This window comes from Bidens hawaiensis, unplaced genomic scaffold (assembly GCF_021521415.1).
Source record: "Bidens hawaiensis isolate Kalapana, Puna unplaced genomic scaffold, B.hawaiensis_p1.1 tig00114593_1, whole genome shotgun sequence".
NCBI lineage: Eukaryota > Viridiplantae > Streptophyta > Magnoliopsida > Asterales > Asteraceae > Bidens > Bidens hawaiensis.
Genome location: NW_027504797.1, coordinates 1 through 24,214, shown reverse-complemented (window position 1 = coordinate 24,214; position 24,214 = coordinate 1). Strand labels below are relative to the sequence as shown.

The 24,214-nt window shown below is 38.1% G+C and overlaps 2 protein-coding genes across 2 annotated transcripts; both read left to right on the top strand.

Annotated features, from left to right (window-relative positions):
- The first annotated feature begins 19,925 nt into the window (after positions 1–19,925).
- Positions 19,926–22,990, top strand: LOC143608259 (uncharacterized). Its single transcript, XM_077083356.1, has 4 exons — positions 19,926–20,915; positions 21,375–21,599; positions 21,720–22,676; positions 22,898–22,990. Exons 1-4 carry the CDS (start codon positions 19,926–19,928, stop codon positions 22,988–22,990), a joined length of 2,265 nt encoding a protein of 754 aa, XP_076939471.1.
- A 114-nt stretch (positions 22,991–23,104) lies between these two features.
- Positions 23,105–23,584, top strand: LOC143608258 (uncharacterized). The gene has a single exon (XM_077083355.1). The coding sequence runs from the start codon at positions 23,105–23,107 to the stop codon at positions 23,582–23,584; it is 480 nt and encodes a 159-aa protein (XP_076939470.1).
- Positions 23,585–24,214: the final 630 nt, after the last annotated feature.

Genomic DNA, 24,214 nt, shown 5'->3' with positions numbered 1-24,214 from the left:
TGCTTTCTAAAATAATGTTTTTTCCAGCAACATATTTTTTCAACATATTTTTTAGGCTGCTAAATTGTATTAGTTTGGTTCAGATACATTAATGTTAATACCAGATTTTGGCCTGACTGAATTGGTTGTTATTCGGGGTTGACCAACTGAAAAAAAGTCAAATGCGTTCGGGTTTTCATTATTGTTTGACCGTGTTCAAAGAGTATTGTTTCCATATTATTTTTCAAGGCGCTTAAAAGGGGAAATAATAAGCTTTGTCATTTGTTCATTGTCCCCGGTAGATATTCTGAATCTATACTACTTAAAGATCTGAGATGGATAAAGAAGCGATAATTCCTTCATGAATGAATTAGGTGGATCATACCTTGAGGGGTGATTGAAGAGGCTCCAGCTTCATCGGGTTGATCGTGAAGATATGATACACGATTCAATAAATTTTTTAATATCATAAGTCAATGGGGGTGATTGTAAGGCCATAAGGTTATAACTTGCGATATCAAATTACGAAATCCGTTATATATTAATTGTCAAGTGAATAATATAAGCCGACGAGGAAACCGGACACGAAACAAGAGCTTCGGTATCCACGTTTAACTTCAATGGGGTAAAGCTTCTAGTATATTATCGTTTAGCTATAAATAGAGACTTGTATTATTCTTATTTGTTTGTGTGTTTTCCATTGTGTATATCATCCATCCAAGGGGGTCGGTTCTTTGTTTATGTTTATATATCTTTTACCCGACATCGAGATCGTTCATTTATATCTTATCTATATCTTTATATTTATGTTCGGACATCGTTTGATTTACCGCACCCATATCGGACTTTGTATCAAGAGAAAAACCGTTCGCGTGGCTCGTTTTGGGACCTACAAAGTTAATAAAGAATACATTTATAAAAAAAAATCAAAATCAAAACTAAAAGTACTAGTATTATTAGTTATTAACCATATGTAGCAACCAAATATATTTGTTATTAACCATATGTTAAAAACTAAACAAAATGGCCGTCGTTAGATTTTGTTTTAATGGTTATGGATAAGATAATATGGTTTTTTCAATTATTTTGGTTATTTCGGTTTGGTTCACTTTTTTCGGTTCTTTACAAAATACATAACCGAACTATAACCAATATTTCGGTTTTGCAAAGTTCAAAATCGAACCGTTGGTTTATAGTTCGGTTTGTTTTTTTTTGGTTCGTTTTTTTGGTTTATCTGTTTCGGTTAGGCTTTTTTCGGTTTTTTCACACCCCTAGAATAGAAGATGGTGTAATGGGACACACCCAATCTTAGGAAGCAGGTAACCTTCGGTTAACTGACCACAAGTAACAGAACTATCCAAACATAAACCGAACATGTAGCGATTCTTCATATCGGGTTTCAAGATTCACAATATTATCACAGGAATAAAGCAACACAATTGAAATTGAGTAAGAATGAAAAGACTGCAAACTGATGTAATATATAATAATAATGATCATAGGCGATATGTCTTTTGAATGAATTACATCCCGATTTATAAGACCATGTTTACCCGCGCTTCGCGGCGGGGACGTAGTTTTGTAGTAGTGTTTTTTTTACCTAGGGGACGTAATTTTGTAATTTGTAGGCGGTTCTTGTTGTGTGGATTAGTGATACATGGTGCTATATGATCCTGCTAGTTTAGTTACGAAAGATTTCTTACGATATTTTAGTTAGAAAAGATCAACATCAAATTGTAGCAATTAACATCTAACGACGTCTAAAATCACAATCATTAGATCCTTAACAGTCACATAAGTTGCTAGTTAGGAACCCGATTGCATGTGAGTAATGATTGCATGTGAGTAATAACGTCTCGTCTTGTGAAATCGTAACACTTCGCATCAAGAAAATAACCTATTTGACTAAAGATTAATCATCAAAAGGCCTCTTCTAATTTCCCCACTGTGATCAAAACTACAACGATTTGAATCGTGACTACCAAAAATGATGTACACTATAGTGTGTGAACAACACACTTTTCCCAACTTTTAGCGGCTAAATGTGAATGAAAAAACCACAAAATAAGTTTTGAATAATGAAATCAACGTTCTGGCAGTTAGTAACTAACGGTCGTCCATGTCAAAGACGAAGTGAGTAATCGATTTCTTCTCTGAATCGCCAATGGTCATCTCAATGATAACATACACTGCAAATCATCATCATCATCGTACTCAGTATATCCCACCAATAGCAATGCTATGGTAGGGTCTGAGGAGGGTAAGATGTAGACAGCCTTACCTCTATCCCATAGGGATAGAGAGGCTGCAACCGGTGAGACCCCCGGCTCGATAGTAGTTTTGCATCAAGCCTTGGACATAAGGCACATAGCACTCAATCATCGGGACACCGGCTGATCGGTGCATGTGCCCTTGTCTTTCGGCTATCAACGCCACCCAACATGATGCCTGATTAACCTTCCGCCACTTTTAACGTTATTTTCACGAGATTAGTAAAATAACGTCAAAATTAGTGCAATTTTACTTTTGCCCACCCGAGGGCCTCACACATATATACATTATATGCGCGCACCGCAAGCAGGGCATTAACATACACCGCAAAAGTGAAATTATTTACCGAAAGCAACACAAAATAAAAAAAAATCCCAGTTGATTAACTAAGGAAGAAAAAAAACCCTTTGCAAACTCACCCCTAGTATTCTTTTTGTGCCTTATAAGATTCAACATCTTCCCATCGAATATCAAGTCATGGCTGCATATATGATACGCAACCTCCTTCAAGATCGAACTTTTCGACGTCATAAACCTGCAGTATCCAAATCAATCAATTGTGATACAAATTTCACATATACAACTAGGCAAATCTATTAGAATTACTGTTAGATATGTTCAATCAAAGTATGTACCTCGGTCGAGAAGTTCCACAACCATCTGGTGCATTCGCAATAACATCCCTTAATTTCATCTTCCTGATTTCACTAAATTAAAAAAAAACAATAATAATAATAATAATAAAAAAAAAAGCCATCATTAATAAGCAAGAGGAAATGAACGTACTTACCAATCGGTTTAAGAGGGCAAAAGAAAAGCAAAGAAAAATCACATCACGGAAGAAGGTCTGCAAACAAAATTGATGTAATTTCATCGAACACCTTCCAGGCACCCGGACAAAAAACCGAAATCTTAAAAAGCACACAAAGCAACCTACTCGAAAAGGCTGTAAACAACACATGCATTAGCAAAGAGGCGAAACGTTCAATGACATCATACCTGCAATTTAACGGTAAATAGGAACGGAATAGTTCCTTTTCTCCATCACAGTCCTTCAATGGCACTAGAGACGACGTCGTCTCCAAGATTTCTTTTTTCTTTGTGAAGCCCCATAGGCCTTCGTTGGGAGCTCTGCCATTATGATCACGTCATATGCTTAGAAAGGAAGTGAGGGCAGACACTCATTGACGTGGATTAACATGAAGCTGCAATGTATAAATAATAAGAGTAGTAATGTGGTAAGCAGTGGGAAGATATGTGTGCATAAAAAAAGCAACGTGGCAGAAAAGTCATATGGGCTAGCAGCAACCTAACTGTAATAACTGTCATTTATATTAAAAAAATGTTAAAATCATCTACAGTAAAAAATTGTGAGTAACCGTTACTTTCAAATTAATAGTTATATAATATTAATATTAATGATGTAATATTAATAAATAGATGAAGTGACATAATTATTTCTTGTAACCATTCATCTAAAGGACACAACGTTTCAACAACCATAAGACCCCGACTGACACAACTTGGGCTATTAACAAGTTCGGCCAAATAACACATGAGTTTTTTTTTTTTTACCAAAATGGGTGATGGGGAGAAAATATTTACCAATATAGATGATTTTGAAAGTATTTATCAAAATAGGTTTTTTATTTTTAATTTCTATCTAGACCCAATTTTTATATTACTTTTTATAGATTAAGTTGTATACTGTATGTATGTCTATTATATTTATGTATGAAGCTATCTATGTTTTAGTTGCATTTAACAAACCTAATTATCAACGTCATTTCCGTCACCATTAGTCATTAGGCATCCGGCCGGCCACCAATCCCACCATCATCATCGTGCATCACTTACATCGCCATCACTCGTGAGATGGCAATATTTCAGAACGCCGTAAAGCTTAAGAGAGAAAAGGATAGAGACGATAGGTATGGTGTAGGTCGATTTTACATGCTTAGATCTTGTTTTTCAGGTGATGGGTTTTACGTTATCCGGCGAACAAAGAGGGGCTGCGGCGGTTTAGTGGTGGTGAAATCCGCCTCCCCGAACAGAGAGGGACAGTGGGTTTGTCTTCATTTTCGATTCTACTATTGCCATCGGAGATGGTGGTCGGTGAGGGGCTGTATACGGACATGTTGGCTGGCGGTGAAGGTTATAGTCGGAGATGGTGGGAGAAAGAATGTACATTGGTTCTTTTATTTTAATTATTAAAATCAAATAGAAAAAAAACTATTTTAGTAAATACTTTTAAAATCACATATATTGGTATATATTTTTTCCAACCACCCATTTTGGTAAAAAACAAATGGTCTTGACAACAAATGAAACATAAATAAACGAGTTTTAGAAATGTGAAGCCCATAAATTAAAATGGAATTATGATTAGGAGATTTAACATCCAATACACCTCCTAATCTCTTGATCATGTGCAGCACTTTCTTCTTGACTTGATTAGAGAACAACTTTGAATGAGTTGGACTCATTTGAACCTTCAACACTTGAACTTTCAACTACACCATCTTCTTCATCAATTGCAAAAATCCATCCTGCTTGCTCTTTCTGGAATCCGGCATTAATTGGATTTGCATCTCATACTTGCTACTTGATGATTCGGCTTGATGGTCTGGAATAAAATCTGCACTTGTCTTCTTGATAGGAAACAACTTGATTTCTTCATCATCACTTGTTTCACAGATGTAGTCAACCAGTTTTACCTAATTATTATCTTCAAAATATCCATTTGGTGGTAGTTTGTAATACCATTCAAGGGTGTTCAATTACCTATAGTATATCAGATGTAGATCACTACCCTTGTCAATTTGGAAGCCTAACATGAATTCCAAATCTATCCAATATTGGCCTTGTGTAATTTTCTTGAAACCACCAAATAAGTGAACTCCCATGTAATGATCCAATAAATTAATGACGTTGCCATCATATAATTTAGAGGAAAATCTTCCCATATTGAATTTTGGAAATATTCAATAAACCACTTAACTAGATCGTGGAATTCATGCTTGAGACAGTCATTATGGTTGAACTTGTATCATGTTAATGAACATGACTCGCATATCCCAATTCGCCTTAACCCATTTTCCACTTTCCTTAATTTTCTCCAAATGATCAAACCTCACATTAGCATCGTGTTGATAAAATTTTAAAGAACTTATAGAATGAGGGTTTTCAACCGTTTTTCCTTTTTCCAGAAATCTTGTTCTCAACAGTTTCATTAGCAATTTTGTTATCTTCAAATGCCTAAGTGATAACACAATAATTGCCTTCGAATTTTACATCATACCCTTGCATGATCAATTGTTTCTCACAAAACACATTAGTTGTACTTCTAGGAACAAAATGAACATGGGGTATTTTCCTAAATTTTCCATCCACAAATAATTTGACATCCGTAACCCATGAATATACACAAAATCTTCGTGATTATCCCTTCAACTTTGTATATATTCTTGAAATCTTTAAACAAAGTCTCGTTGTTTGTTTGATGTTTCTTAACACTAGGGTTAACATTCTACTTATCATTCCAATTTCCACAATTAGATTCCTTAACAATATACTCTACATCATTTCGTTTTGATTCATTAGAGAATACGAAATTAGATGACTTACTAGGTCATGCATACGCGTAATATCCAAATTGTTTACAACAAAAACAACGAACACGTGAGAGATCACATTGGCTACTCGGTTCCATACCATCTTCAACAAGTAACGGTGTACCAGTGCATTCAAATATGTTTCTAGGTGCAATTGTTTGAACGGTTTCAATGGAATTTGGCCCTGTTGATAATCCTCTTAACTGCCTTGTGCTTCAATTGATTTTGAACAGAAAGTCAAGGCGAGTTTGCCTTCAGTAACAACCGTGACAACGCAGTAGAAAGCCTCCATATCGACGACGTCTTCCTGCTTTTTCCAAATCCTTCAAACAGACAGATCAATTCGAGCCCATTGGCTCTAATACCACTGTAGCGATTCCTCACATGGGGTTTCATGGTTCACAATATTATCACGAGATTAAAAAACAACACGATCGAATTGAGTAAGAATGAAAAATAAGAATTGGCTACAAAGTGATGTAATATTAATAATAATGATCATAGGAGATATGTATTTAGAATGAATCACATGAGCACATAAATAGATGAAGCGACATAACTGTTTCTTGTAACCGTTCATCTAAATGACAACGTTTCAATAACCCTAAGTCCTGACTAACATAACTTGGGCTATTAACAAGTCTGGCCCTTAATACATAATATCTATAATATATATAAACAAAAACTCAAAAATCCTAGGGTCGCGTTGTGGTCGCTCCCCCCTTTTTTGGAGTCACCAGATTTGCTTTTTTTAAATGGTGGTCTCTCATTGATTTAACTCGGTTTACACCCATTTATGCTTTAATTTTCGCGGGTCTTGTCCCCACACATCTTAAATCAAATACCATATAACCCGTTTTGTGTGAAAACCCTAACCTCAGACCTTCTCCATAGCCATCTTCGTCAAGATCTTTTCTCAGTCATTCACTACCGATCTCACCTTCTTTACTCAACATCCCATGCTTCTCTTTTATCTTCTAATCTTCTTCGATTGCAGTAGTTGGATTTGATTGGCAGAGAATACACGCTTACTCTCTAATCGAATGATCAGACCTCACCACTTTTATCACACTCCGACCAAAGGCGGCGAAACATGCCGGAGCACAACGTATTGATTGGACAGTAGCTCAAAAGACAATAAATAAAGTCAATTAATCAATCAATCAATCAATCATACCCAGTGGAATCCCACCCATAGCAAAGCTATAAGTAGGGTCTGGGGAGGGTGGGATGTAGGCACACCGTACCTCTATCCGATGGGATGGAGAGGTGGCTTCCAGTGAGACCCTCAGCTCAAAGTAACATAGTATGGGAGAAAATAAGTGGCATCAACGTACAATAGTAGTAAAATTGATAATAACACTTAGTAAAATTACCAATACATGTATAGATAACCATATAGAACTAAATGAGAAGAGAGACATAATGGTGTGTGACCAAAATCAGGTAAAGAAACAAAGAAAAACCTCTAAGGTATTCTTTTCTCCCTAAAAATCCTTAGCTTTAATTCGAAGTCTCCAAGAATTCCTATCCTCAACCATGTCCTCTGAGAGGTTTAGGTCTAGCAAATCATGTCTAATCCTCTCGTCCCAAGTCAATTTAGGTCGTCCTCTACCCCTCCTCCCCATATAGTAATGTTTTCTACGGATCTAACAGGGCTCGTCAACTGTCTTCTCTTCACATGTCCTAACCAGCTCAATCTCCACTCTCTTATCTTGTCGGATATGTTAGCTACCCCTAATCTCTCCCGAAACACCCTGTTTCTTATTCGGTCTAACCTTGTGTGCCCACACATCCAGCGTAACATTCTCATCTCTGCTACCTCCATTTTCCACTCTTGAACCTTCTTGATGGCCCAACAATTTGTTCCATATAACATTACAGGTCTAACTGCAACCCTATAAAATTTTCCCTTTTAGTTTAGTTGGGAATCTCTTGTCGCACAATATACCTGTGGCTGCTCTCCATCTATACCATCCTACTTGAACTCGATGTGCCACATCGCTGTCTAATTCCCCATCGCTCTGGACAAATGATCCTAGATACTTGAACTTCGTTACCTGCGTGACCACTTGCCCTTCAATGTTGATCTGAACGTCCTCATTGTCATTTACCCCACTAAAATCACAGTGTAGGTACTCCGTCTTAGAGCGATTGATCCTTAATCCTTTTGTCTCTAAGGCTGTTCGCCAATCCTCTAGCCTCCCGTTTAGTTCTTGTTTACTCTCAGCAACTAACACAATATCGTCTGCGAACAACATGCACACGGGAGTGTCTCTTGAATTGACTTTGATAACTCATCCAGGACTACTACAAAAAGAAACGGACTCAACGTTGACCCCACGGGGAAGAAATTGGTATCCCCCACTGGCGCGCGGACACTTGTTGCACTCCTGGTATACATATCCATAATAACCTCTATATATTTCCTTGGAACCCTTCTACCCTGTCGGCACTTCTAAAGAACTTTGCGTGGCACACTGTCATACGCCTTTTCTATGTCAATAAACACCATATGAAGGTCGCGCTTCTTCTCCCTATACTTTTCCATTAATCTTCTTATAATGTGTATTGCCTCTGTGGTGGAACGCCCTGGCATGAAACCAAACTTGTTCATCGTAACCTGAGTTTCCCGTCTAAGTCTAACCTCTATCACTCTTTCCAAAAGCTTCATAGTATGGCTTAGTAGTTTGATTCCTCAGTAGTTACCACAACATTGGGCGTCTCCTTTGTTCTTATAGATAGGGACTACGACACTGGTCCTCCACTGGTCTGGCATTTTACCAGATTTGAGGATAATATTGAACAAAGAAGTTAGCCACATAAGTCCTTCTTCTCCCAGGCACTTCCACACCTCGATGGGTATGTTATCTGGGCCAACTGCCTTAGCCCTTCCCATCCTCCTAAGTGCAGTCTGGACCTCTTCCCATGTTATCCGTCGGCAGTAGCAGTTATTCGGTTGTTGTCGTTGGGGGGTTGTGTTGTCATATTCCTCTTGGTTGGCTCTCCCGTTGTTAAAGAGATCGTGGAAGTATGTTTGCCATCTTAACTTGATGTCCTGCTCCTTAACCAGTACATGGCCTTCTGTATCCTTTATAAACCTCACAGGCCCTAGATCTTGCCTTCTACGCTCCCTGGCTTTGGCAATCTTAAACATAGCATGTTCCCCCTCTTTTGTTTCTAAACGTTCATACATCTGTTTATAGGCTTTGTTTTTTGCTTCCGACACCGCCGCCTCTCTCTTGGCCGTTTTGTAAGTCTCCCTCAATTCCACTCGCTCCTCCTCATTCGTGCACCTCATAAGCTCCCTAAAGCTTAGTTGTTTTTCCCTTATCTTGTCTTGTACGGCCTCATTCCACCACCAAGACTCCTTATGCCCACCTGTATTTCCTGTTGTGACCCCGAGAGTCTCCTTTGCTACTTGAATGATCTTTGTCGCCATAGATTCCCATATCTGAGTTGAGTCCCCATTTAGTTGAACCAATGTATGCAACATGAGTTTATTCTTAAACAGTGGAAGCTTTTCGTCCTTCAAATTTCCCCATCAAATTCTAGGTGTACATTTCCTCCGTCGAACCGTCAGCTTAACTCTGAAGCCTATATCTGCAACCAACAGTCGACGTTGAGCCACAACCGTCTCCCCCGGTATGACTTTGCAGTCCTTCCACCAACGTCGGTCTCCTTGCCTCATCAAAAGGTAATCAATTTGCGTGTTGCGTCCGCCACTACTAAAGGTGATCAAATGTGGATCTGGTTTCTTAAAATACGAATTTATAATACCTAGGTCGTGGGCCACCGCAAACTCAAGAAGCTCTGTGCCAGTCTCATTCTTATTACCAAAACTGAAACCCCCATGTACGGCTTGGAAACCATCGTTAGCCCTACCAATGTGTCCATTAAAATTCCCTCCTATACAAATCCTCTCACCCCTAGGTATGCCCCCTACCACCAGGTCTAGGCAATCCCAAAATTCTCTCTTTTCCTTATCCACTAAGCCTATATGAGGCGCGTAGGCGCAAACTACTGCCACTACTTCCTCTCCCAATACTAATCTCAACACCATAATCCTGTCGTTATGTCTTATCACTTCCACCACCCTAGTTTGTAGTTCCTTAGCCACTAGAAATCCCACTCCATTCCTAGCTCCATCAGACCCCGAGTACCACAACTTATATCCGTTACACTCGGCTCCTCTATGCCCTTTTCACTTAGTCTCCTGAAGGCATGCTATCTGAACCTTACGTCTTTTAAGTACATCTACCAATTCTAGCAACTTACTATTTAGTGTTCCCACATTCCAAGAAGCCAAACGCAATATATGCTCCCTATCTTTACCCTTACCTACACCCCTCATTTCAGGACATGGTCTCAAGCAGTGTTCATGGTTCCTACGCTCTATGATTGCAAGTACTCACACAAATACAAGCAATAGACCCAGTCACCAATTAATGACCCAAAATAATAATAATAATAATAATAATAATAATAATAATAATAATAATAATAATAAAAATAAATAAGCAAATAAATAATAATAGTAAAAAAAAATAAAAATCAGAGAAGCAAAAAGCTGTGGATTGGACGCAAAAACAACAACCCAAATCTCAAGATCAATAATGATAATAATAATAATAAAATAATAATAAGTTTCACTTCCCTTCCGATGATGATGGTGAACAGGAGGAGCAGATCTAGCATATCTCCACAAACCTAGTACGGAGACGACGATAGTTGTTGGGATTCAGGTGGTGGCTGTGGCTGCCGGAGTACGATTAACCGGCCGCTGCGGTTTAAATTGGTTGAATAAAAAGTGGTCGGAGATTGCAATTCCGTCGGAGATGGCTGCTAAAGCCAAATTCCGACCGTCGGAGGATGTCGGAGACCCTGTTGTCTCTGTTGACGGAGAGAATAACCAGTTCGGAGAGAATGTCGGAGACCCGTCGACGTCGGACCAACACCCCGGTTTTTAAACGGTGACGAGTTTGCGGCTCGTGGAGAGCCTGGGATGAAAACAGGAGAGAAGTAGAGGGGGGTAGTTAGCTGGAACCACCGGATTAATTAGCACCACCGGAGACCTTACCCGTGACACGCCGGCGTGTGTACGTTGAGGAACAGTCGGAAACGTACGGAGAGAATGTGTAAACATGTGGTAGAAAAAGAAGACAAGCAAGATTACCCTTACAATAAATAAAGTGATAATTATTATTTAATTTCATTAACATTAAATCAAGTACATAAATTCAATCATTCTAACAAATACATCAAAAGTTTGTTTTTTGAATAGATATCCTAAGGTCGAACAATTGTCTTCAATCTTAAATAGTATCAATTACTTGTACCTGTAACATGTATGAAAATAGAGTTTGTCAACACGAATGTTGGTGAGAATACATAAGTTTTAGTTATATATATATATATATATATATATATATATATATAGATAAATCACAATTCATATGTAAACGATGAGTATTACAATTCTTATGAAAATATAAACAACTAAATAAATGTGGACTCGTTCTTATTGATACGAAATCAAAGTACTTGGGTAAATATATGATCATACTAGATGATGATAGATGAGGATGAGATACCAACCACCAAACAAACAATAAACAATTAAGCACATAGAGCATTATCATAGAGCATGCAATAATCACACATAAAACACATATTGAATTGTTTTTTGAATAGATGTTTAAGTAAAAAATGAATAATTTAAATAGGGTATACATGCCACCTCTAAAATTTAAAAAATGAAAAAAAGGGGATATGTAAACTCACATGAACAATAGGGCGGTATAGAATATTATTCAAAACGAGTTGGATGATGAGACGAAGAGTCACCGTCTATTATCCTTAATTGGTCGAGTAACAACAACTAAAATAAAGCCTTGTGCAAGATTAAACGGTGCGGAACCTATAGATAACTTGTTTCAGTTGTATATTCTTTTCGTTCATTTGGAAAGTTTAAGAAAAAGATATGTTACGACAAAAAAAAGTTATATGAAAATCTTAATAGTTTATTTGTTAATAGGAAATGTAACAATTTTCAACTTATTCATGTTGATCATATTTCTGGTTATGTATTATACATAGGTAATAAATAATCCTTTTGATTAGGAAATAAAATAAATAAGTCCATAAACAGAATATTTCATACACATATTATATCTCAATATACACGGCTCTATATCGAGTTTAGTCACCAAAGAGATTTTTTTATTTTACTCTGTAATACATTATATATTATATATTAAGTTTATGAACTATTTTATTTATATAAAAGTAAGATGTACAGTGGCCACCAAACTTGACATTCATAAGAGAACATGAAAGTAATTTATTCGATGCCGAAAACCCCAATTTAGCATTCAATATTCGAACTTAATAATAATAAATAGCGTTCGAGACGTTAGGGCCTTGATTGGATGTAGAACAGATTCATTTAGGATTAGACTTACCTCGAAGTATGCCCGAACCGATAACCGGTGGAGCTCGTCGGAATTGTTACGGCATGGGCGGATCGAACTGATAACACAGAGGGTGATTTAGAGTGAGCGGGTGAAACAGCGGGTGTGTGGCATGCTTTGAAAACGAGAGTAGGCTTAATATATAGGACTACAACCGCATCTCTTAATATTGGTAAGCACGCTATTTTCGCTCGGACTTAAATGGTGTTTAATACTAGAATAGAATGTTCATAATTGTTGCAAATATATTCAGTCAAAGATTGCGATTCAAATGGTATAATCATTTGGTCAATCTGGTCATTAATTACGTGCTTAATGGCCTCGTCAGAAAACACGGGTAACAGGGAAAAATGGAAACAATGAATCAGTAATGGGTTTTGAAATCTGACGTTATAGCCCCTCATCATATTTACTATCCACATATCAACCCTTGAACCTTTAGTTTTAATTTTCTTTTATTATTATTCTTAACTTTAAAATAAAATCAAAACTAGCATGACATTCATATTAAACCCATCATTTAAACGAATGGTTCAATTAGTTGTTGATAACAATTAAACACTATTTATGTTTATATATATGTATATAGATAATACATGACTATAACTTTACAAAAAATAATAGAGAAAAAGAAAATAAAAAAAATTATTTAAGAAGAAAGAAAGAAAAACATAACGTTTAATAATTTAGATAAATGTAACAATAGAATCTGGAATGTTAAACAAAGCGTAATACCTTATACTACTTTAAATAATAAATGAAAATCCGGATTACACCAAAAGTTCAAAACGGGTCGGATTTCGTGTGCGGAAATTAACGAATGTAACAACTTTCACTTTTGGATCGAAGGTGTTCCACCCTTTTCATACTGTAATATGCTCATAAAGGTGATTAGTTCTTCGTTGTCACAGTTTTGCCTCTTAATTTATGATTTTTCTGTTATAACTTCATTAAATGGTTATGTAGAATATGTTCACACGAATCATGATTAGTTTATTAGGTTGTTTTTGTTTTTGATTAGTTTATTGGGTATCCGATATCCGATTAATTGCAATTATATGTCACATTAGTTTACATTGGCTCAAAGCTCATAGAGTTGAGACCCAAGGTCTAGGTAATTTTTTAAAAGATGCATTCCGTGCAACTTTGAACTGGCAATACCAAAACTTTTTGACTACGTTTACTTTTTTTTATTCAAAATTGGAATTTATGAGAGGGTCTAATTTTGGATAAGGTTTGTTTTTGTACATTCTAATGGAAGATCCCTTTGGGATGCATCTTCTAAATATGATGCCACACATTAGTTTTGATTTTGGAGTTGGATTTAGGATAGTGTAGGCTAGTAAACTGGTTATGGGTTGGAAATAAAAACACCAATAAATTCATTTTTCTTTCTCAACCAACTTTTTAATTTGGTATGAGTTGAATTCAATTAACTGATGAATTTGGGCTAAGTAGTACAATTGTGAAATTAGTTCCCGGAGTAAATGCTTCAGTGCGCATAGTTGACATATTAGAGATTTACATCTTATTAGAATTTTTGTAGTACAATCTGAGTGATAAGAGATATGGCAATGATTGATTCTTCTTCTTATACCGTATTATTGTATATCCAAGTTCGATCGATTGTACAAGCCGCTAGTTGAGCACCGTTTATCTACAAATTTCTTCTTTTCTGCCATAAGTAGTAAGTTTGATTTTTAACTTTCAAGTTTTGGTAATTGGGTTTTTTTCTAATTAGTTGTTTGTGGTTTAGAAAAATCAATTGGATTGTTGGGGACCTTAATTATGGATCTCCGACGTTCTTAATGTTATTTAGTTCTTAACACCAACTTATGATCTGCTTAAACATGATAACAGACATGAATGATGCATTGAATGTCACGTCACATTCACCTTCACAAGATTCACAATTGCCTTTTAGATATTATAAGGTAAACTTTTTTTGGTTAGGCTAGAATCTAACTTTTAAAAAGTATAATAATGGTTACTAAAAATCTTTAAAACCTATTTTAATGATGGGCATAACATATAAATTTTTTTATTGTTTTCAACTAAAGTTATTTTTTGATGATCTTAGTTCATATGATTAGCTTTAGTTATGCTTTGCTAACATGCGAACAGGTAGTTGAGTTGATGAGTTCTTTGTTCCTCAGAAAACACCAAGAAATACATAGACATGTACTCTTCTAGAACGTAAAAAAAAGTACTATATCATCGTGATGATAGGTTGATTGAAACGAAATGTGATGCCATCATGTATACAATACCACTACCACTGGTGATACATTTACTTTTAGAGACTGTTGGACTTGAGTATTTCAGTTTCGGGTTTGTTTTCCGGGTTTGTTGGGCTTCACAATAACGCAAAAGTTAATTTGAAAAACGTTAAAAGTAATTTGTTCCCATACTCCTATATAAGTGGTTTCATAAGTACTCAGCTTCAACATGTTTTTTTACTTCAATGAAACCATATACTTTGAACTCTTTTCAAATTGTTCTTTTTAAAGAACTGAAACCCTACGGGTGCGCAACTCAGCTGAAACCACAACGGTTACTCCATTGTTGTGGCCGTTCACTTATTGTTGTGTCATTGTATTTTCCCCGCAAAGCCTTTCTGTTGAATTTATTATTTATTTATTCTTTAGCCCACAAAGTCAATTAATTTGTAATTATTCTGAAGGTATTAACCAACCAGGTTGGTTAAAATCTTGTTTTTTTTTTTCCTTTACACATCCTTATTTTAACAATGTTTTTATTTTCATAATCTGATTTGCATACTCTATGAATTAGTGGGTTCGGATTATGTTTTTACTGTAACTGGTCAAATGGGTTAAATAAAAAATGTAGTTGACAGGAAATTGTTAAATTGGCCAAACTGGTTGAAAGTTTCCCAAAGTGTATTAAAAATTCAGACGTAAGGTAGTTGAATTTGGGTTCAACCAGTCAGTTTTAACATGGTTTTGTCGATGTCTGACCATCAAAAGTCAACTTTTTAGTCAGATTTTGTTTTGTTATTTGGAGATGGTATAATGGGCCTAATAATAGTTTTGTTATAAGAATTTTTTTTGGACCCTACATATCTATAATCTTGACACAAACTCAATTTCATGAACGAGTCAACATATTGGATTTTTAAGTTTTGCGCATTCCCTTATGCTGTAGGTATCGTATTTATTTTCTTTTTGTTAGTTTTAAACTTGTAGATTGTTACTTGATTTAATGTTTGCTTATTATCAGGAAAAATATATCAGCTCTAAATTATTGACATTTGATTTGGAAAGACAAGATTCATAAACTTGCGTTGGTTGCACTTCATAATCCGCTGCATATACTTTTTTGTTTAAAATCTTCCTCAGAAGGCCGATATACTTGGGAAGGTTTGTTCATCATCTTTTCGTTTAATTCATCGAGTACAATTCGTATATTAACGGACCAAAATGGGTTAGTATGTGAAATGGGTAGGTGTAGTCTTGATTTTTTGACTTAAAACGCTTAATGCAATTGGGGGCTTGATAGGCTGTTGGCTGGGTTTAAGTGGACAACAATATCGGCAATCGCGGTTTTTGCGTTTATCTATGCTTAAAAGATAACCTATATGTTTTAAAGATCGGTCTTGAATTCTGATTCCATTGCAGTATATATTTTTCGAGGACGAAAAAGATTTAAGTGTAGGGATATTTGATGTGGGTTAAAATAGACATAGTTTATATTAATATTTTCTACACTTTTAGATACTTTTGAGCCATGTTTTTATTGAATATTATTCTTAGTTGGTTCATGTGTGAGTTTCAAGGTTTTAAGAGGTAACGAGCTAAAACGGTGCATTTTGCTAAGAAAGATTTAAATTTGATTTTTAATGCTTACATATCTAAATTAGATGAATTAATTTGTTCTAATTTAAATGATCTTTACTGTTGCACTTTCCAGGCTCGTGGATTTTTGAGATTTAAATAATTATTATGTCCACTTTTACTATTGTTAGTTTGATATATTTTGATAGGGAGCATGAGTTACATATCCATTTGAAGCAGCACATCACACAGATATAGAATCAATTAACATGAAGTGGGCTGAGATATTAGCTTTTACAAGTTGTCATAAATTAAATATGGGCTAAAAGAAAATTGGATTATGGGCTAGAGAAGAGACGTGGACAACTTGGAAAGAAAATTAACCGACAAGAAAGTGTTGACATAATTGACTTGAGGACATAATATATAAAGATTATGATTATTCTTTGAAAAAAAACCCTACAGGAGAGGACGAGAGAAGCAGCCGCAGATTATTATTATTATTGTTTACGTGAGGGTTTTGGAGCCACAAGTCAGAGAACACAACATATATTATTATTATTGTTGGACGTGTGTGGACAGCAGAGCCGCAAGGCAGAGCAACAACATTACTATTATTGTTTGACTTTGGAGTCACGAGAGACAGAGAGAAAGAAAGAAAGGGTTGTTTTTCTTTTACCTTCAATCATTATTATTTGGTTTTGATCATATTATTTTATCATGAACTCAATTATTAAACTTATATATTTTATTATTTTGAGCATGATTATTGGCTAAACACTTTTAGTTATCTTGGCTTGTGATGATGTTTTGTTGACTGTTTTGGACTAGTCGGTTTTCGGGTTTTGTTTATGGGATTTTGATTAATTAAAAGGTTTGACTAGTTTTATTGGATGTGTCACATGCGTATTTACTTTCGATTTATGTCTAAATGAATGTTTCACATGTTACTTGATTGATTGTTTCTCGATTATAGGTTGCATGTTAGGGTTGTTTACTGTGTGTTTGCAACTTGTTTATGGTTTATTGAGCTCATTCACCATAGAAGCTGATTTTTGGAATATTATTAAAAGTTTATATTCTTACCTACTTAGATATCCGACGGGTGATAATTTGTCGGGTTTGTCTGTGTTGTTAGGGTTTTAGGTTAAATTATCTGACATGAGGTTTGCTTATTTTTGCCTTAATTTCACTGTTTACTCATGTCCTTTAAACTGTTCAAAACCACCCCGTGTACTTTGGTGCATTGAGATAGTGAAACCGACGGGTTAGCTGTTTTATAGGGTAATTAATCATAATTGGTAAACTGACATGTGAACTAATAAGACGGTGTTTTTACATGATCTCTAAGATTTCTTTTTCGGTGACACCTTGAGAGTGATTAAGGATCCATTAAGTTTCCTAGAGTTTCATACCTTTAGATTTCCGGTTCCCGTAGCATTTTCCCGTAACCGATAAAAGCCCAATTCATCGCAATTCGGATTCCTTGCCTAGATAACGCTTGCTCCCATATTTGAATTTGCTAAAGTTTTTATTCGGTAATTTAATTTTCTAGTTTACTTTAATTTAATTAAGTATTTTGTTTAATTAGTTATTAGTTTTTAAATAAAATAAATAAAAATCCAAAACTATATATTTTCTTAATTATTACTTTAAATTAGCTTTTAAAACTAGTCTCGTTATTTAAATTAGTGTCTCTAGGGTTCGATATTCCCGGTCTTCCCACAACTATTCTACACCCGATAGGTTCACTTGCCTATTGCTAGTGGTTTGGTTTAGGGTATTCTAGGTTTTTATTATTCGTTGTGCTTGGTCATTATTTGCTAGATATTTATATACCACTTCGTGCACATCAACTTTTTGGCGCCGTTGTCGGGGACACTTGGTAATAGCGAACTAGTTTCTATTTGCTTTTATTTGTTTTTAGTTTTAGTTTTATTTTATTTTATTATTTAATTTCTCTTGATTGCTATCTGTGCCTTGAATGTAATTTGTGTGCTCTAGGGATAAGCTTGGGTCCTTACTCTTACACTTGTTTTTCAGCGTATGCGACGTACACATTCACTAGGAACACTAGAGTTCACTGCTTCAGACGAACCCGAGAGATATTTTCGTGAGCGCCGTAGGGAGTTTCGAGAGATTGCACGTGCTCTACAAAAAAGCAAGGTACACGTTTCTGATTTCACTTTAGATATGGGTGACGCTAACCCCCCTAGGCGTACGGTTCACTCGAGAGCGAATGAGGGAGTTATGGGGAGACGGTCTGCTATCACACGTCCGGCGATGCCCGATGCTAATAACTGGCAGATTCCAACCAACGTCATGAATTCCATTACTAATTCTGCCCCATTTCACGGACTTGAAGACGAAGACGCGCCTGGCTATCTGAACAAATTCACTCTTATTTGCGACACTTTAAGTATTGCCAACGTCACTCGTGCTACTATCTACCTTCATCTTTTTCCATTTTCTCTAGAGGGTCGTGCTTCATCGTGGTTGGAAAACCTTCCCCCTGGGTCCATCACTACCTGGGATAATCTTCAAGCTGAATTCCTCAAGAAGTACTTTCCGCCATCTAAAGCCTCGCGACTTCGTGATCATATCTGGTCCTTTCGTATGAAACCTGACGAGCCATACCATTTGGCTTGGGAAAGGTTCCAGAATCTGCTTAGTAGGTGTCCCCAGCATGGTCCACTCGAATGGGCTGTAGTCGAAAACTTCTATAACGGGTTGACCTTTGAGATGCAGAAGAGATTCAATATATCAGCTGGAGGAAACATGTTAGAGAAGCTGGATATAGATGAGTGTGAGTCGTTGTTTGAGAGTTTCGCCCTAGCCGATCAGCAGGAGCCGTCCGCCCGAGGTTCTTCTAAAACCACCACCTCTTCCTCTCGAGGCATCTATCAGGTCTCTATTGATACTACAATCGCGGCTGCCTTAGAGGCAATGCAGAAGGATATCCGAGAGTTGAAGAAGATCGCTCAGAAATGCGAAATCTGTCGCGGAGGGCACAATACAGTTGATTGTCCGGTCGATCAACAGGAGAAGGTGGACTAATTGGGTAATCAGAATCGAGGAGCGAATGCCTACGGTAACTCAGGATGGAGAAATAACTCCAACTATGGTTGGAGGTCAGGAGGTAATGCTCATGGTTTTCAGCAGAGGCAGGAGCATGTTTGTGACCCAGAGGCAGTAGGAAGTTCGAGTGCGGGGAAGAGTAGCGTATGGATCCGGATCTTAAGGATTTTCTAACTAATCAATCTACGATGCTTTCCCACCTTATTGACAGAGATAATAACACACAACAGAGACTGGCTGAGCACGACACCCTATTGAAGAACCAGCAGTCGTCATTTTTGGAGATGTCTCGAAAGGTGGATGAGATGATGAAGCAGATGCTACCTAATAAGCAGGTCGGAGCATTTCAGGGCAACACAGAGCTTAACCCAAAGGAACAGTTGAAGGCGGTGACCACCCGTAGTGGCAGAGGAGGTGATCGAGAGCAGTCGCCGGCAGATGATGAGGAGTCGGTGGACGAGGAGACAGAGATGGAGACTCCTGTGAGGGCGCACGAGAGGTGAGTACCAGCAAGTACCGCGTCAAACGGTGAGTCTCCCACAGAGAAAGTTGATGAGAAGAAGATTGAAGATAAGAAGAGTCCGGAAGTCGATCTTACTCGCGTTCCGTATCCTGCTCGTCTTTTGCGGTAGAAGTATGCACATGAATATGGACATTTCTTGGACATGTTTAAAAAGTTAAAAATCAATCTTCCATTTGTTGAGGCACTCCAGCATATGCCTAAATATGCCAAATTCTTAAAAGATCTTCTTTCGAATAAGAGGAAGCTGGAGGGGCTTTCGACAGTTTGTCTCAATGAAGGATGCTCTGCGGTAGTCCAGAACAAGCTGCCGGAGAAATTAGCAGACCCGGGACACTTCACGATTCCGTATTTGTTTGGCAGCTCGACTGAGAGCTACGCGTTGGCCAATTTAGGTGCTAGCATAAATCTGATGCCATATTCTCTCTATAAAAAGCTAGACCTTGGCGAGCCAGTTCTGACGCGCATGAGTTTATCCTTGGCCGACCGCTCGGTCAAATATCCGCGGGGAATTGTGGAAAACGTACTCGTTAAAGTCGATATATTCGTTTTTCCCGTGGACTTTGTTATTCTTGACATGGAGGCTGACGATCAGGTCCCACTCATTTTGGGACGACCCTTCCTGCGTACTGCTAAAGCGCTTATTTACGTCTTTGACGGCAAAATTACACTTCGTGTAGGGGAGGAGAACGTCACCTTCGATGTCGTCAAATCAATGAGGAACTCTAGTAGTCAGGACGATTCCGTTTACTTTCTTGACACGTTCATATCTCAGTTTGAGCGATGCCTTGACTACATCTTTGGAGCAGACTTGCTCAATCAGGAGGATGAGGTTGATGTTCCCCCGGAGCACGACTTGATCATTCTTGTTGGCTCACCTCCTGAATACCCCGAGGTATTCACGGTTGCCGATAGCACCGAGGGAACAAAGGAGAGACCATCGATTGAGGCACCACCGTCCCTCGAGCTTAAAGAGCTACCTCCTCATTTGGAGTATGCTTTCTTGGACGGTGATTCCGATTTACCCGTCATCATTTCTTCTCAGTTGACGGATGATGAGAAATCGAGGTTGGTTGATGTGCTCAAGGCACACAAGCAAGCTATTGCGTGGAAACTTATGGACATTAAGGGCATCAGCCCGAACTTTTGCACGCACAGGATACTCATGGAGGATGAGTACAAGCCTGTAATCCAACCTCAGAGGAGGCTCAACCCTAACATGTCGGAGGTGGTCAAAAAGGAGGTTATCAAACTTCTCGACGCAGGTATGATCTATCCCATCTCCGATTCTTCATGGGCGAGTCCCGTTCAGGTCGTCCCTAAAAAGGGAGGGATGATAGTTGTCACTAACGAATGTAACGAGCTTATTCCGACTAGGACAGTCACAGGTTGGCGGGTGTGCTTAGACTATAGGAGGCTTAACGACGCAACTAGGAAAGACCATTTTCCTCTTCCGTTCATCGATAAGATGTTGGAGCGTCTGTCAGGGCGACAGTTTTACTGTTTTCTTGATGGATTTTCAGGTTATTTCCAGATCCCGGTCGCACATGAGGATCAGGAAAAGACCACTTTTACATGCCCATACGGTACCTTCACGTACAAACGTATGCCTTTCGGGTTATGTAATGCTCCGGCTACTTTCCAGCGTTGCAGTGTAGCGATATTCCAGAACATGATCGAGAGTTCCATGGAGGTTTTCATGGATGATTTTTCGGTATACGGGGACTCATTCGATCAATGTCTTTCTAATCTTGAGAGGATGATGAAGCGGTGCATAGAGACTAAGTTAATGTTGAACTGGGAGAAGTGCCACATCATGGTGACTGAAGGCATTGTGCTCGGGCACAAGATTTCGCTAGACGGTATTGAGGTTGACAGAGCTAAAATTGACACCATCAGTAGACTTCCTCCACCGACTAGTGTGAAATCCGTTCGTAGTTTTCTCGGGCATGCGGGTTTTTATCATAGGTTCATTAGAGATTTTTCTAAGATCACCCGACCCATGACTCGCCTTCTAGAGAAGGACGTCGCATTCGACTTCAATGCTGATTGTCTGAAGGCGTTTGAGTTTCTCAAGGGGCAGTTGGTTAACGCCCCTATATTAGTAGCACCCGACTGGAGCTTACCCTTCGAGCTCATGTGCGACGCTAGTGATTTTTTAGTCGGGGCTGTTTTAGGTCAGCGGAAGGACAAGCACTCCCATCCTATCTATTACGCGAGTAAGACCCTCAATGATGCTCAGGAGAATTACACGACTACCAAGAAAAAGCTTCTAGCAGTGGTTTTCGCGTTCGACAAATTTCGTTCTTATCTCGTGCTGTCCAAAACCATCGTTTATAGTGATCATGCGGCATTGCGATACCTTTTCGCTAAGAAAGATGCCAAGCCTCACCTGATACGATGGATTCTCTTGCTTTCCGAGTTTGATATTGAGATTAGAGATAAAAATGGAGCGAAGAATGTAGCTGCGGATCACCTATCACGTCTGGAGGATCTAAAGAGAGAGCAGATTAGAGAGGATGCCGTCGGGGATAAATTTCCCCATGAGTCGTTGATGATGGTGAGAGTGAGATTTGAGAGAGAGCCAGTGTTGTACGTAAGTGCTGAAGAGGAGGGTCTGCCATGGTTCTCCGACATTGTGAATTATCTGGCCAAAGGAGTAGTGATCAAGGGCATGAGTTATCAGCAGAGAAGGAAGTTTTTTGCAGACGCCCGTCACTACATATGGGATGCGCCGTATTTGTTTCGTGTAGGCGCCGATAGAGTTTTGAGGAGGTGTGTGAGTAGGGAAGAGAGCCGTGAGATTCTTAGGCGTTGTCATGAGGGTTTAACTGGAGGCCACCATGGTTCGTCTTCCACCGCTAGGAAAGTTCTAGATTCCGGCTTTTATTGGCCATCGATTTTCAAAGACGCACACGAAGACAGTGTGGCGCATGTCAGCGCACTGGTAACATCTCATCCCGTAATGAGATGCCCCAAAACCCTATTCAGGTTTGTGAGGTTTTTGATGTTTGAGGGAACCGATGGTTCTCCAAGTGGGTTGAGGCTCAAGCCTTGCCCACTAACGACGCCCGAGTTGTAGTGGGATTCTTGAAGAAGTTGTTAAGTAGGTTTGGTACTCCCAAGGCCTTGATCAGTGATAGGGGCACACATTTCTGTAATGCCTAGATGGAGAAGGTGTTGGCACGATATGGGGTCACCCATCGATTGTCCACCGCCTATCATCCACAGACAAGCGGGCAAGTGGAAAATGCAAACTGAGGAGTGAAGCGAATTCTAGAGAAAGCTGTCAGCAAGAACCGAAAGGACTAGTCTGACAAGTTGGATGATGCACTATGGGTTTTCCGCACAGCATTTAAAACGCCTATTGGGACCATGCCCTTTAGGATGGTTTACGGGAAAGCGTGCCATCTACCGGTTGAGTTAGAGCATAGAGCATATTGGGCGTTGAGATCCGTTAATCTTGACTTGACCCAAGCTGTGAAAAACCGGTATCTCCAAATTCATGAGGTAGAGGAGCTAAAAGATGAGGCGTATGCGAGATCATGGAGTTATAAGGAGCGTACGAAGGCGTTGCACGATAGAAAGTTGAAGAATCTGAAAGAGTTCAAGTGTGGGGATAGGGTATTGGTTTATAATTCCCATATGAAGTTATTTCCAGGTAAGCTTAGATCGAGATGGGTTGGTCCGTATACAGTGAAGGCAGCATTCCCGCATGGTGCAGTTGAGTTAGTTGATCATGAGGGGAGAGCTTGGAAGGTGAACGACCATAGGTTAAAGCATTATATCGGTGGGCCGGCTGATTCGGTTGAGGAAGATGTATTTCTCCTCGACATCCCTACTTTGATTGCTTGATAGGGATAGGCCTCGGGAAATACCCGAGTGTAGAGTCTGTATAATATTTTTATTTAGTCTATTATTATTATTATTATTGTTATTATTATTATTATTATTATTATTTTATTTTGAGTTTGTTTTAAGTTTTTAGAGTTTGTTTGATGTCTGCTTTGAGTGTTTTGAGCTTTGTGTTGCAGGTTTGGATACTTTCGTTCATACTCAATCTCCATTTGGACGGGGGCGTTCTGAGCTTATTTGATTGTAGAGGGCACCCAAAAGCTGCGGCCGCGAATGAAATGCTATACGGTCGCTTTATTGGAACATGACATACACATATCATTGCCATATTACCAGGGGAGTCATTCCATTTTCTTTATGCTTTGTTTTATTTTATTTTATTTTATTTTCGCTTTATTTTTGTCTTTTTCCTTTCTTCCATTGAGGACAATGCGAAATTTAAGTGTGGGGATGGGAAACTGACGTTTTTAAATTTATTAAAAAAAATAAAAAAAAAAGTGAAAAAAAATCTATAAAAAAATAATAATAAAAATTAAAAATAGAAAAAAACGAAAAAAAAGTTATATAAAAAAAAATAAAAAAAAGTGAAAAAAAAACTTAAAAAAAAAGGTCCCGAAAATTTATTTTGCG

What these genes read in the sequence shown, in the direction of transcription:
- LOC143608258 (XM_077083355.1), top strand. Translation starts at nt 23,105, where the DNA reads ATGCCCTTTAGGATGGTTTACGGGAAAGCGTGCCATCTACCGGTTGAG.
- LOC143608259 (XM_077083356.1), top strand. Translation starts at nt 19,926, where the DNA reads ATGCCTAAATATGCCAAATTCTTAAAAGATCTTCTTTCGAATAAGAGG. An exon ending in TGGAGGATGAGTACAAGCCT is followed by an intron (nt 20,916 to 21,374) that starts GTAATCCAACCT and finishes GCTACTTTCCAG; the next exon opens with CGTTGCAGTGTAGCGATATT. An exon ending in TGGCGCATGTCAGCGCACTG is followed by an intron (nt 22,677 to 22,897) that starts GTAACATCTCAT and finishes TGTAATGCCTAG; the next exon opens with ATGGAGAAGGTGTTGGCACG.